Source organism: Oncorhynchus gorbuscha, linkage group LG26 (genome assembly GCF_021184085.1).
Source record: "Oncorhynchus gorbuscha isolate QuinsamMale2020 ecotype Even-year linkage group LG26, OgorEven_v1.0, whole genome shotgun sequence".
In the NCBI taxonomy this organism is placed as follows: Eukaryota; Metazoa; Chordata; class Actinopteri; order Salmoniformes; family Salmonidae; genus Oncorhynchus; species Oncorhynchus gorbuscha.
In genome coordinates, this window is record NC_060198.1 from 24,569,236 (window position 1) to 24,582,994 (window position 13,759).

Genomic DNA, 13,759 nt, shown 5'->3' on the forward strand with positions numbered 1-13,759 from the left:
TGAGTCTGGTGATTCCAGAGGTCTGTGACCCGGTTCTAGTTCTCAGTTTCCTCTCCTTAAACTTGATTCCATGCACACTAGGAAGCCATTCTGGGTCTAGCTGGTGCACACTATACATTTGGTTTCCCCACCAGGAGTACAATGTAAATGCCATTACTTTGGCAGAGACACGGTAGGCTAAGTAATTGCAGTATGAAATAATAATAATATTCATGTTTGATATAGGAAGTAAATATCAATGTCTTTAATAAAATAACTCCCTCTAAGTGAAATAATAGAAGGGAATATTGGACTAGCTAGTGCGTTATGTAGTGATGGCGTAGTAATACTGCTTGATAAGATAACATGTATGTGCATAGACTATGTGATTATGGAGAGGTGGGTAGACAGGCAGTGTTAAAAGGTGACAAGGAGGAATAGGGCTTATTGGAACACAGATCCAGGAGATGCATTTCAGATAGATGGGTACAGTAGACAGGGTGAGCTTAGAGAAGAGCTTAATTTATGTCTTAGGAATACACACTATTCCTTGTGAATTTTAGGCCTGCTATAACGCATGATTATTAGGCCTACCATAAAACAATGCAACACTGCACATAATAAATATTATTAGAATTATTTGTATTATAATCATTCTTCTTCTTCTTACGTTATTGTTTTGGTTCTGACCATGTTAATAACTGAGGGAGTAGCAACCAAACAAAGGTTTAAATTGTCAATAGTCCTACACTCCAGGCCAGTCTCATGAACAAAAGGTATGGTTCAATTACATAACTGGTTTATTTTTTTATCAATTTGGCTATAGGCCTATGTATTATCCAATTACCATTGAACGTGTTGCAGGATGCTGGGCTGTGAAGCCACATAGACCAAATGTCCTACAATGGCTGCCGCATTATTGTTCATATCGCCCATTGTGTTCTCAGCGCCATTTTGCATCAGCATGACAGCAGCCATGAGCGCCGTTACCTCAGTCATTCCCTCATGCTACAATGCTAGCTAAAGTAAGCTAAGATAGGTCGGCTAGCCTACCATAAACCAAATTCCCACCAAGCTAGGCTAGACAAAAACAATAACTTGGTCAACACATTGTGTTCTTTATCAGCTCTTGATTATGACGATTTATCTTGGCAAACGTCTTTACCCAAAAAGTTTTATCATTTGTGTTGGGTTTATTTTTTGCACATAATTAATTCACAATAAGAATGCATTTGCCCCAGCAATAGCTTATTGGAAGATAATGAAAACATTTCAATAATATTTAAAATCGCAAAAGATTCGTTTTGTACCCCAAAATCTGAAACCAACGGGTTATACAACCTTTGGAGATTTCATGTGTTGCCCTACAATTGATGAAACCATCACAACATAATTGTGTGGAAATAATATTAACGACAATAATAATATTACTTATTATTATTATAACACGCTGCATTTTGAACATATCAACTCTGCAATAGCAAAATATGCATTTGCCAAGACCAGTAAAATATATTTGGTAGACCAATACATCTCAAACAATCCCAGTTTGCAATATTTCTGTATTTTTCTTATCTGAAATAACTGTTTGAATTATCATCTATCAAAAATAATTGCACTTTTCATTTACTAGTAACTACACAATCAAAAACACTTAGGCCACATTATAAAAGTTTGTTTTTATTTCAACTATGAAAATAATGTACAATAAATAATTTGAAATTTACTATTAAAGAATCTCAATAAATAAACTAGTTCTAAAACTCATCAACGGGATCACCGCCCGTCTCGAGAGAATTTCTAAAAGCAGTTCAACTATCCTTTAGGCCTATATATCTGATAGGCCTTCATTTCCTGAGAATTAAGCGATTGAGCTGCACTGAACAGTTTTGAAACATTAAGGAGACAGTATAGTATTTTACTGTAACTGCCAATTAATACTGTCAGAAAACAAGAAGGCAATAAATACCTGAAATTTGAACAAGGGGAAATCCGTATGTGATTTCGATGGAGTAAACCAAAATTATAATGCCAGGAAAGGACATAATCGCTCCTTTGCTATCTCAGGTTCTATGTTATCTTCAAATTAAACCCAGGAATCTTTTTCATAAATGTGTTTCAGGAATGTTGCCGAGAAGCATTCATACCATTGTAATACGGTGGGACATTCTCCTTAATTCGATTGTTCTGTATTGTTGTTGTTGTTGTTGTCGTTAGAACTGTAAATGTTGTAAATCTATTGTACAAAGTGTGCTTGTAAATAAGTCAAAGTCCGCCTCGGAGAAATCTACCGGGCTGTCGAGCGAGCTCTGCAAGCTGGGCGATAAAGCGTCAGAAATCTGGAGGCAGGAATCAGCAGAAAAGAAATTCAAATCGGGCAGGGAGGAGGCGTCCTGCTGCTCTGAAAACGAATGATCCGGGCCAGATGCGCCACCGTCGCCCATTGTTGCGGGGTTATCTGCAGTGGGCGTTGGGAACCGGGTCGACCGCACAGTTGTGTCAGAGACTGATGTGGGCTCCTGGCAGCTCAGCTGGCCCTCCTCAGGCGTGGGCTGGTTATTGTCACTGCTGTTCGTGTAGGAGGCTGCCGAGTTACACGTCTCCCCCTCAGACGCAGCGGAGCCCGAGGCTTCCAGTGGCTGGCTCGAGTAAGGCGAGGAAGCATCGGCACCTTCCAGGGGCTCGAACCCGCCGGGGTCGCCCTCTTGGCCTTCCCTGTGGTGTGTCGTTTGCCGCTTGTGCTTCATCCTCCGGTTCTGGAACCACACTTTGACCTGTCTCTCGGTTAGATCCAGAAGGGCAGCTATTTCCACCCGCCGGGGCCGACAGAGATATTTGTTGAAGTGGAACTCCTTCTCCAGCTCCAGAAGCTGCGTGTTGGTGTAGGCAGTCCTCAGCCTCCGGGATCCGCTGCCGTTGTCCAGTCCACCCTGCGCCTCTGCAAAAGCCCAGACATAGAACATAAATAAGTCCAAAATAGCAAGCTAATAGGGTTGAGCCTGGACATTTGGCACGTAGCTACTGAAAACCATAAAAATGAACGAGGCGTAACAAAATATCAATAGGCCTGCCCCACGTGCATTGTTTTCAAATGACTGCAGTGCTTCTCTGATGTCAGTGTATCAGGTTTGCAGAGAACACGCGTTATTCCTCTAAACCCCATATTTTGTTTTGTCCCATTGCCTCCACATTATATACTGACATCCAACATGACTACCCCAAACCTCGAGACATGGTTATGAATATATATCATTAAGACAGCACTGACACTGACTGCGATTAAATCGTTATTCCAGGACAAGTTTTGCAATCTGTATCTTGAGAAAGGCAACTTTATCAGCAAGAATACACACACACACACACACACACACATCCGCATTACGCATTGAATATCTGACACATACAGGCATTACAAAGACTTTGCAATATAGCTAACATATAGCATATTATGTGTAGGCTATATCAATGTTTATATGCCTGACATCAAATCACGCAATGCAAGAAATTGATATGTTAGTGAAATACAATCGAAAATGGTGTAATAGATTAGTAACATTAAGGATTATGACGGGAAATAAATCCATTCAAAGCAACACTGCAGCATAATGCAGGTCTCTGTGACTCCTCCATACACACGACACAGAACAGAAGGGCACTCATATTTCAGAAATAAATGCATGCTTCTTGTCCTTTTATTAACATCAACATGAGACAAAAGCCTTGCAACAACGATTGCGAAAGATGAGGATTCCGTAGCTGTTTCTATGAGGTGCAGTATAGACCAACATGCAGTGGAACCATGCAAATAAAGAAAATGGAAAGGAAAAGAAAAGAAACATCAGAAAAAATGAATAGCCTTGTCTTTTACATCATGTACCGACCTGTCGGTGATTCAAGTCCTGCAGTGGCGTACCCGGAGGATGCAGGAGAGGGAGAAGAGGAGGCTACCGTGGCATTCCCAGATTTAGGTCCCTTTTTCAAGGATTTCTTCTCTTTCATCCAGGGGAACTCGTGTGCCAGCGGGCCAGCCGTACTTGCCGGCGGGGCTGGGCCCTGTTGCGGCTGTGTCGTCCGAAGCTGGAGGCCATTGGAGGTTCGCTTTTGGCTCCTCGGTCGCGCCTGGCTGCTTGTGCAGGGACTCAGGCTGGGGATGGTGTGCTCGAAAGGAGGAGGAATTACTGTCGAGTCCTTGATTGATGAAGTTTGAAATGACTCCAGGACAGCGGGAAAAGACGTCAGGCACTCTGCAAGGGAAGGCTGGCTGTTTATGAACCCAATCTCCCTCTCAAATTCAAAATTCATAGTTTATCCTAGTCCACAGGCGGACGGCGAGATCAAAACGAGCAAAATAAAAACAAAAACGCGTGATTATTAGCTCCCCGCTGTCCCGCATTTGCGGGCTTTAATAATTGTGTATATTGGTGATATTACTAGCGTATGGGGACCTTGGTCTACTAAACTGAAGACTATGGGCGAAATTGCAGCCAATTCCTGGTCACATGACCAGATTCAACCAATGGAAAGCCGGGGCCTGGTGGCTAAAGAAAGCATTATTTTCAGCAAATGCTCAAAAATACCATAAGATATTGGTTTGTGTTAGCAGGGGGTATTATATTCGAGAGAAAAAAAGTGTTCGGTTGCCAACTGTCTCACCTCGATGTTTTGAGTGGGAGGTTATGTGAGGCCCTTCATGTCAAACAATGGAGATCTGCATGCAGATATTCTGCCTGGGCCCTGGTGATGTAATCCAGTAAAACGTGGTTATTGTTAAGAGCACATTTACAATATGGCAAACGGGGTGTTTATACAAAAGAGGCCCATTAATCTTAAAAGTTTGACAGGAGGAGCAGACTTAAGGTAAAAAAAATAACTCCACCCAACCTAGATGGGTGATGTCTCAACAGGAGGCTGAGATTCGCTTGGTAAAATACTGAAGAACGGTTTCCTAGAGCCTAGCATGGTGCAGGTTAGCAGCCTGCATGGTGTAATGGTAGACTGCTATATTTTTGTTTTCATAAATGGAAGCTACAGTGAAGAGAAAGGTCGGTGTGTGTAAGTGTATAATTATATTATGTTATCTCTATATAACTGCTAGCCTACCTCTTTATCACCTTGCGGAGAGATATGCTACTAAATTATATATATTGTGTGTGTGTGTGTGTGTGAAATGGTCCTAAAAATATGCAGCCCAGCAAGGCCTTCCACTGACTGCTAGCTAGGAGTTTTCTCTCACGGTGTAAAAAATGGACGGCTTGTTTACTGAGCCGACTGACTAAAGTTCACAGCGAGGTCGCGTGTACAACTGCGAATCCTAGCTTCTTAAAAACTAAAAACTTAGGCCGTGTTAACACTAATGCCCTATACGAATTTGTGTTTATTGATAATCAATGCCATAGTATATTGCGTATAGGTCTAGGTTACATGTATTGATATTGAAGGATATTGTAGAAGTTTAAAGCGGATAGTAAGTAGCCTAGCTGCTAGGATGTTTTTGGAAAAGTTGAATTAGTGAAAAAAAGAACTGTGGTGATCAATCTTTTCCCAGGCAAAGCGCTTGACAGCAAACAGCCTCAAGAATTATTCTCTTTCCTTCAAGATCTCAACAAAGAAACACTCTCTCTATCCCCCAGAATCTAGACCTACAGATTTTTACGAAAAAGCCACTAGTCTAACAACCCAAACGCAGGCCTTATAATTGTTTTCCATTGCGCATAAAACCCTGGTGCTGAAATAGGCATCAGCATTATCTCAAAATAGAAGAAAAGGACCAAGATTGCCGGGCACTATTCGACTCCATTTGACTTGACTCTAGGTTTTAAAAACAAAGACGGGAGAAATGTGCGTGGGTGTTTGGCCCATTTAAAGCTCAATGCAAAGCAGCGAGTAGGCCGCGTTTCTCCCTAATATGCACGATGTAGACTATGGAAAGGAGGTCAGAAGCACGGGCTCTCTTTGCTTATATTGGAGCTGACTGTGCAAAAACTGGGACAATTTAGGAGTATTTCTCATCATCAGGAATTTCATTTCCATTTTTTTACGACTATTTGTTTAGAATTTTGAATGTGGTTTGTTTGTGCCACAAAAATCTTTACGCTTGCCAGAACATGGACTTGCAACGTTATTTGTTTATTTATATATTTCTTTTTTGGGAATGTGCTCTTTCATATTTGGAGTGTGGTGGGAGTGTGCTCTTTTTACTGCCTTTTTACAGCAAAGCGAACCATTCGAAAAACGATTAACAGACTTTACTACTGTTTAACAGACTATTAGCTAGGCTATGTGTTGTCTTTTTATTATTCATGTTGGGTGATTAGTGTTTTCACACATTTACAATTAGGTGTAAGTTGATTTGATCATTTTATGACAAGCCAAATGTGTTTTGAAGCATAGAATATACAGTGTGTTTTATTACTATTATTATTATTACTATTCTGTTGTTAGCGCTACTTGTGTTATTTATGTTAGTACTGCTGTATTAATCAACTTCCTCAGTTGCAGTTAGTTTTAGCAAGAGTATTAGTCTTGATGGCTGCCTTTCAATATTTAACAACATCTGAAGGGGAACATAATTGCCCTGAAACGTCAATGATAATGAGTATTTTCGGTAGCAATGCAAGCTATTAAGCTATATGTTCTTGCATTTAGGTATAGGCATATTCCAAAATCTGTGATTGCTTATTTGCCAATAAATTAAGATTTCTATGAAAATAAATGTTATTTTCTATACGTTGATTGTCTTCATACAGTAGGCCTACTCTCGTTAAAATTTGATTCAGTATATGAGGCAATCTATGTGTAAATTATGTACAAAACCATTTAGCTTTTTGGCAAAGAGTGTGTTGCCTTGGACCACGTGACCAACCCAAGCGCATACCCGAGGGCTCTTTCAGTCGTCTGGCACTAGCACGAGGAAAGATGCTTCCAAGAAGCTCTGTGTGTGTGTGTGTGTGTGTGTGTGTGTGTGTGTGTGTGTGTGTGTGTGTGTGTGTGTGTGTGTGTGTGTGTGTGTGTGTGTGTGTGTGTGTGTGTGTGTGTGTGTGTGTGTGTGTGTGTGTGTGTGTGTGTGTGTGTGTGTGTGTGTGTGTGTGTGTGTGTGTGTGTGTGTGTGTGTGTGTGTGTGTGTGTGTGTGTGTGTGTGTGTGTGTGTGTGTGTGTGTGTGTGTGTGTGTGTGTGTGTGTGTGGCTGAAAGAGAGAGAGGGGAATAGAGCCAGCGAGGGAGCAATATCGTTTGTGCACGTGTCTACTATACTGATGAATACCTCTGCGTTTTTTAGCAAATGTAAAAGTATGGCCCTCCTTTTGTCTCAGAAAACTTGAAATGACCACATAGAACTGAATAACATAACATTTTATTAAAGAATTGTTCAACAGACAACTCTTAACAATGAAATAAAAGGAGCTACAAAGGACAAAGGAAGTTCTCCAAAAGTGTTTAGCTATATTTCGTCTAATTCTCGACTATGCAGGAACGGTCTGATTCCGTCCTCGCTGACCCCTGTACAAGTCAAGACATTATTTACGTACAAGGGTAACATAAACTATTTATTTCTAAAATACAATAACTAAAATGTATTCGTTACAATGACAAGAACACAACGTCTTTATAACAGGTAAATACTAAAAAATTACATTTTTTTCTTGATATAAATACATGGGGGATAAATAATACAAAAAGAAAGTATTTAAACTGGCTATAACAAATAAATATATATTTATGAATGTTCACTTGAACATACATTGAGAAAGACGCTGATTGGAGGTCTTCCGTTTCCAAAATAAGATGTATTTTTCCCTTAACCATCAAAATGTAAACTCTAAGTGCAACAATGATGCCCAGACGAGAAAGCATTAGTGTAAACCTACACTTCAGCTTGGTTCCTGGACATGCATTTTGTTCAAATATACCCTGTTTCCACGTTAAGTCAAGACATGAGAAATTGTGAGCCTTTCGCATTAGTCTTGGCTAATGTAAGTGAACCCTATAGATTGAACGAGAGAGAGTGATAGAGTTGGAAGAGTGAGAGTAGGAAGTGATAGGGAGAACGGAGAGAGAGTGGTGAGGGGGGAAAGAAGGGAGGGGGCAATGAGCCTATCATAGTTGTCAAAAGAGTTCTCAACTCCTTTTTACCCTGTGATGATGATATAACAAATATCAATTTTATGTCCTCGCGTGTGTGTTTGTGATTGTTTATGGACGTTAGCTAGCATAGCATAGCATAGCAATGTGAACCCAAACACCATAAACCCAGTGGGGGTGTAGGCCAACGATGCATCTGCGTGATGCTGAAGGAGCTCTTCCCTTGAAGCCACAATGTTTGGCGAGGACATGTAAAAAATAAAAAATAAATGTCACTGCACAGTGGGTTAGTGAGACATTTCCAAAGAGAGGTAATATGAATAAGGGAAGTAATCGAAAACAATCCAGTGGTTTGCTTGCACCAATTGAAAAATGCATATTGACGTCAGTCAAGCTTAGCCATTTGTGCTGACTGCAAGGACGCAGGCTAAACATAAATCCACCTTGACATAACATGTGTTTCACCGAGTCAAAAATGTCTGACAGTAATAAACCCCCCCACCTTGTTAGCTATCCATTAAGCCCAACTATTACTATTTAATGACTTGTTTTCGAGGGAGAGCTCCATATTCAAGGAAATAAACCGTTAATCAAAACGCAATTCAAGTGAATGTTACTAATACGCACAATGATAAAGACAACAGACAATACTTTTTTGGCCATGGCAAGAAACCACTGGATCATATTTTTTTTCAACCCCATTGCAGCGTCCCATGGGTTAGTTATTTGTAGTTGTAATTTAGTTTTTTTTCCCCAAACCTGCTACTACAGATGAGTTAACTTGGGAGCTTCCTGGATTCTACCCTGAGAAGGATGGTGGGCTGCCAGCTCTGTGTATGTCGGGTGGGGGTCGCACGGTCCATGGTGTTGGCTTGCTGACATCTGTGTGGCACCGTTGTAGTCCATGTTCCCAGCCTGGTGGTGTGGTAGATGATTGAGGCCGTACATGGACGGCCCAGAGGTGGGCATCGACTCCACGTAGTTTCCTCCCACATACACGGGGCTGCCCTGCATGTTGGGAGTTCCATAGTTGCCACTGTTACCCTGTAGCCCGTGCGGGTCGTATTCTGGTGCTGTGTTGGCATACTTCTGTTGGGAGGGGCAGCTTTTCATGGGGTTTTGGTAGGCTGAGGACATGGCATAGGCGTTTTGATGGGACTTGTTAAAAGATGGCGGGGAGGGGGCGTCGTAGTTGCCTGCCATGGAATGCATGGAGTTCATGAAGCCAGCTGAGGACTGCATGGGTAGGGGTGGGCTTCCGGTTGGAGAGGGGCCCCCTGATGAAGAGCCCAGCCCTTTACATTTCTGATCTTTTTTGTACTTCATACGCCGGTTCTGGAACCAAATCTTGATCTGGCGCTCGCTGAGGTTTAGCAAGTTGGCCATTTCCACGCGGCGAGGCCTACACAGGTAACGGTTGAAATGGAACTCCTTTTCTAGCTCCACCAGCTGAGCGCTCGTGTACGCGGTGCGCGCTCTCTTTGAGGCTGCGGAACCCGGGGGGCCTTTTTCACCTCCGCTGCTCTCCGCTGGGGTGGGAATGAAATAAAACATAATTACTACATGCGGAAATTGAATGCATCATTTCCTAATAAAGCAGAGGCCAGGAAACGAAACTTATCCCCTTGATATTAGTTGTCAACACTTCATAACTTTGGCATTTATTAAGAGATTCGAGACCCTACATTGACCGTGTACGTAAATTGCATCATAGACAAAGCCCACAGCCAGAACTGTAGCCTTCTATATTTGAAGGTGCTGGACATGAACTGTTTTCACTTCAATTGTGTCACACGTATCTGAGGTTCAATTAATGTACATACATTGGTGTGTTTGTGTGTGTGTGCGTGTGTGTGTGTTTGTCTGTCAATATCTTCAAATCAATCATCTTTGACAACCTGCAGTTTAGATTAAGCATTGCTCTTAGCTGCAAATAAACAAGCACATTTGGATTCCAGTCTGATAAAAGATACACAGTATATGCCAAACACTGCCATGTTTTCATGTAATTGTTTCAAATGCTCATCAATAAAGGGATTTACTGCTTTAATAGAGGTCTCAGTTACCAAATTAATATGCTTATGACTACAGGGCTTTTCCTAACAACCTAACTAGGAAAAAAGCACAGGCTTTAAATATATAAATAGTAAGTTAGGTCATTAGATACAAATCCATGATTATGTTTTGTAACTGTATTGTAATTAAGCTATCCAGCTTTGAATGTGTATTAAAGGGGCATGAACAAGGTAAGGGGCATTGGGGAGGGGGGCACACACCGTTAGCTGAACTTGCACTTGGCGAGCTGTTTTTTTGCTTAGTATTCTGCCTCGACTCTTTCATCCAGGGGAAGATCTGCTTGTTGAGGGTGGGGTTGGTGGACAGAGTGTACGTCTTGGGCGCTGATTTAGCGGCCCCACCGCTGCCTCCCGGCTGCTGCGCGGTGGCACTGCTGCTGGTGGCGGTGGCACTGCTGCTGGTGGCGTTGGCGGGGATGACGGGAGGGGACACCTGGGGGGGAGGTTGGTGTTCAGGTGGCAGGCTGGGCCGCATGCAGCTGCCATTCAGCTCTTTCGTCTTGGCATGCTGCTGGGGAGGAGCGCTGTTGCCACCGAGGGACTGCAGCGAGCAGGCGGACCTCTGGTAGTCGCCTTCGAGGTGAGCCGCGGACTGGAAGGCCGGTTGAGGAGCATCATAGCCGAAGCCGTTGGCCCCTTGGTACGAGTAACCTCCGAAAAGCGTTGAGTTGTCGTAGTAGGTCGTTTTCTGCATTTCCAAAAGTGGAGTTACCGGCTACCAGGGTCCTGACGACCTTCTGGAAGAACATTGGCACCAGATGTCACGTGACGGTCTCTTTCCAAAGGCCTCTTGGAAGCTGACCTGAAAGGTTATAAGAAGCACATAATAAGAAAGGCACAAAATAAATCCATCTTCTACCGCTGAAAGGCGCCATGACATGAATAGCGCTTTCCCACAACACTGCTTGCAGATGCCATGTCAGGCCACGGTGCACTGGGCCTCCTCTATCTCACTGTGAGCAGAACTCCCCCTCTCCTAACTCTCTCTCCCTCTCTTTCTCCCTCTCTCTCACACACATACACACAACTGCACACGAACACAAACAACATCCAGCCAGTCACTCTTTACTCGCACCTGGGAGCAAGGACACGATTGTCTTCAAGATGTTGTCCTTGAATAAATAACGAATATAACCTCACAAATATGTGGTGATTGCATTGTTTAGGTAGGTATAACCCATTATTTGTGCATATTGTCCGGATGTTCACATTAGAACATTTTGAATAATGTTTCAGCGTTGGCCTTTGTTATTTCTACGATAATAAAACTTCGTTATAATGTTTTCGTTATAATTGTTTTTTTTCATTAATTGAAAGTCGTTTGGATTGCTATAGAGTGATGTGTTCGTTTTCATACGCAGGTTGCAAGGTTGTTTGTATTAAAATACTATCCTAACATGTCTTGTGTTATGGTTGTAATAGAAAAGTCCTATTTATTTTCACAATTGAAAGATAAAGACAGAAACCTTCTGTGTAAAGAAGGTGCATTTCGGTGTCAAAAATGTAAAAACAAACTAGGCCATATAATGGCTTTTATTCTTGTTTGCCTTAATTATGAATGAAAACGAGCAATATACAATTAGTGATGTTTTTTAAAAGAATTGTCTTAAAATGCTGTCTGTAAAATGCTTATCTAGCCTGTGTAGAAAGCTATGAATGGGCCTTTGCCTTGTTGTTGGAGGGAAATCAGTGCATGTCGCTCTTAGTTCAATTTCCTGTCAGTTTTTCTCAGGTTACACAATATTGTATTTGGGCAACCATTAAAACCCAGAAAAACCGGCACTTGAGACTCTGTTGTGAGCGTTGCTGCGCGTCCCAATAGAAGAAGAATGAGATAGGGTCCCCGGAAGCTTCAGGCGAGTTTGATTCATAACCGTAGCTCGGCCAAAGAGGACTTATAGCCCTTAAAAAAAGCTCCAGACCTTATATGTGCTAACTGCTGGGGTGGTCAAAAGGGCAGTGTGCGTGGCCCCTGCCAAGCACCATAACGCACCTGGGATTAATTTCGTTTGGACGCTTGAAGACAGAGATAAAACGTTGGAAAATAGGTTTGAAAGGACCATGGAAGCTTTGAGGATTTTTTTGTTTTGTTGTAGCAGGCAGCCTTCAGTTAGAAAGCCAACTAGCAGGTTCACTTACATACAAGTCAAAACAAAAACATATGCTTTGTGTTTGTGGTTACACTTGGTATTAATAATGGCAAATTCCCCCAAATAAACACAGTCAAAAGTGAATGTAGTTATATCAATGGAATTGTTCTATTATTAGGATTTTGTCATAATAATATGGACATATTTGATGTTATCACCTATTAATATCTGTTATAAATTACCCAATAGCCTACAATGACAAAAATGGTAAACAGACGACGAACATTGAAATGATATAATCACTAGAAAATCCCTGGACAACAATAAAACAATACTATTGCCTAAACATAAAAAACACCATCTGAATAATCCACATAATAACCATTATACACATTTTTAAGGCTAAAATCAATTACCCATAAAAAAACAAGATAATGCTTACATGCTATTCCAAGAAAATACAAAGCTTGTTTTCATAAAGAAATAATGATTCTTATTGTATGTATATCCTTTGTGAGACGTATAGCTCATCCTAATAATATAGGCCTACCCACTAAAAGGACAAACAAAATGGAATATGGAGACACCAATTTGAATAAAAAAAGATGTGTAAGAGGTAAGGAATAGGCTAAATGTGATGAGAGCAGAGCCATGTCTGAGAGAAGGAAGGGGATCCTAGGCTACAGCTTTAGGACACCAACTCTCACCACGTCACAAATGTCGCTCATTTATCTTTCCAGTAGACGGCTGGAATCCTAATTATTTTCTCTAAGGAATTGTTCGAGGGAGAGACAGAGAGAAAGAAGGGGGGGTGGCTACAGGAATAATATATATTAAATCATATCGCAATGCCATTAAATGGAACACGTAATGTCCTGGCCTGCTTGTAACACTAACACAATAACGAACTTTCCTATAGATTCGCTCTAATACAATTATGGGGTCCAGAGCGAATGGTGGCTGGATAAAAAGCGATCCCATACAAGGACGTCAACAACAACAACATGGAGACGAGTTAGAGTCAGTTTGGGTGTCCAATTTTGTATTTTAGCATGGATAAAATTACAAATGGCGCCGGTAATACACACACATAAAGACATTATGCATCGAGACATGTGTTAGCTCATTTACAGATTGAAAAATGGCAATTATTGCATCAAAACAACACATGAGTAGTGCAATGGTCTCATGTAAAGCCGTCGTCATTCGCCCATTGCCTTGCTTCAATTAAAAACAATAGGCCTTTATACGTCTGAATGGCACGTCATACGAAAATCACTTTATCAAACCATTTAGAAATATGACCAGATAGAAAGCAATTTGAGATGATTTTAGCACGGCAGTCCAATAACATGGGGATCCATGCCTCGGTACTAGCTGAAAATAAACGCGTACCCATGTCTGAACATCAAAGCCCACGAAAACGGATAGCCCAAAAATTATTTCCTCGTTGCTTTGTAAATAAATATAAGAGGGGAAAATGAATCCGTTGGAGAGAGATTCTAAAGGAAAAAGGGGGGCGTCGTGGAAGGAAGCA

At 41.6% G+C, this 13,759-nt stretch overlaps 2 protein-coding genes across 11 annotated transcripts in view; both read right to left on the reverse strand.

Moving 5' to 3' along the window:
• Window positions 1-1,651: 1,651 nt before the first annotated feature.
• On the reverse strand, window positions 1,652-4,561 carry LOC124015891 (homeobox protein Hox-B2a-like). The gene is made up of 2 exons (XM_046331373.1): window positions 3,861-4,561; window positions 1,652-2,917 (listed from the first exon to the last, which is right to left on the reverse strand). Exons 1-2 carry the CDS (start codon window positions 4,279-4,281, stop codon window positions 2,193-2,195), a joined length of 1,146 nt encoding a protein of 381 aa, XP_046187329.1. The 5' UTR covers window positions 4,282-4,561; the 3' UTR covers window positions 1,652-2,192.
• Window positions 4,562-7,310: 2,749 nt separating this feature from the next.
• The window catches only part of LOC124015726 (homeobox protein Hox-B3a-like), a 57,325-nt gene continuing 50,876 nt past the window's right edge, over window positions 7,311-13,759 (reverse strand). For all 10 annotated transcript variants that reach the window (XM_046331149.1, XM_046331153.1, XM_046331152.1 and 7 more), the window contains 2 exons: window positions 10,334-10,934; window positions 7,311-9,586 (listed from right to left, as the gene is read on the reverse strand). In XM_046331149.1, the coding sequence (XP_046187105.1) occupies window positions 8,823-9,586; window positions 10,334-10,826 (1,257 nt within the window). In that variant the 5' untranslated portion in view covers window positions 10,827-10,934 and the 3' untranslated portion in view covers window positions 7,311-8,822. The remainder of the gene's footprint in view (window positions 9,587-10,333; window positions 10,935-13,759) is intronic.

Bases quoted from the DNA above. Each gene is read 5' to 3' on its own strand.
- LOC124015891 (XM_046331373.1), bottom strand. From the start codon at position 4,281: ATGAATTTTGAATTTGAGAGGGAGATTGGGTTCATAAACAGCCAGCCT. The intron at 2,918-3,860 runs GTCGGTACATGA...GGGCTTTTGCAG, and splicing joins AGGACTTGAATCACCGACAG to AGGCGCAGGGTGGACTGGAC.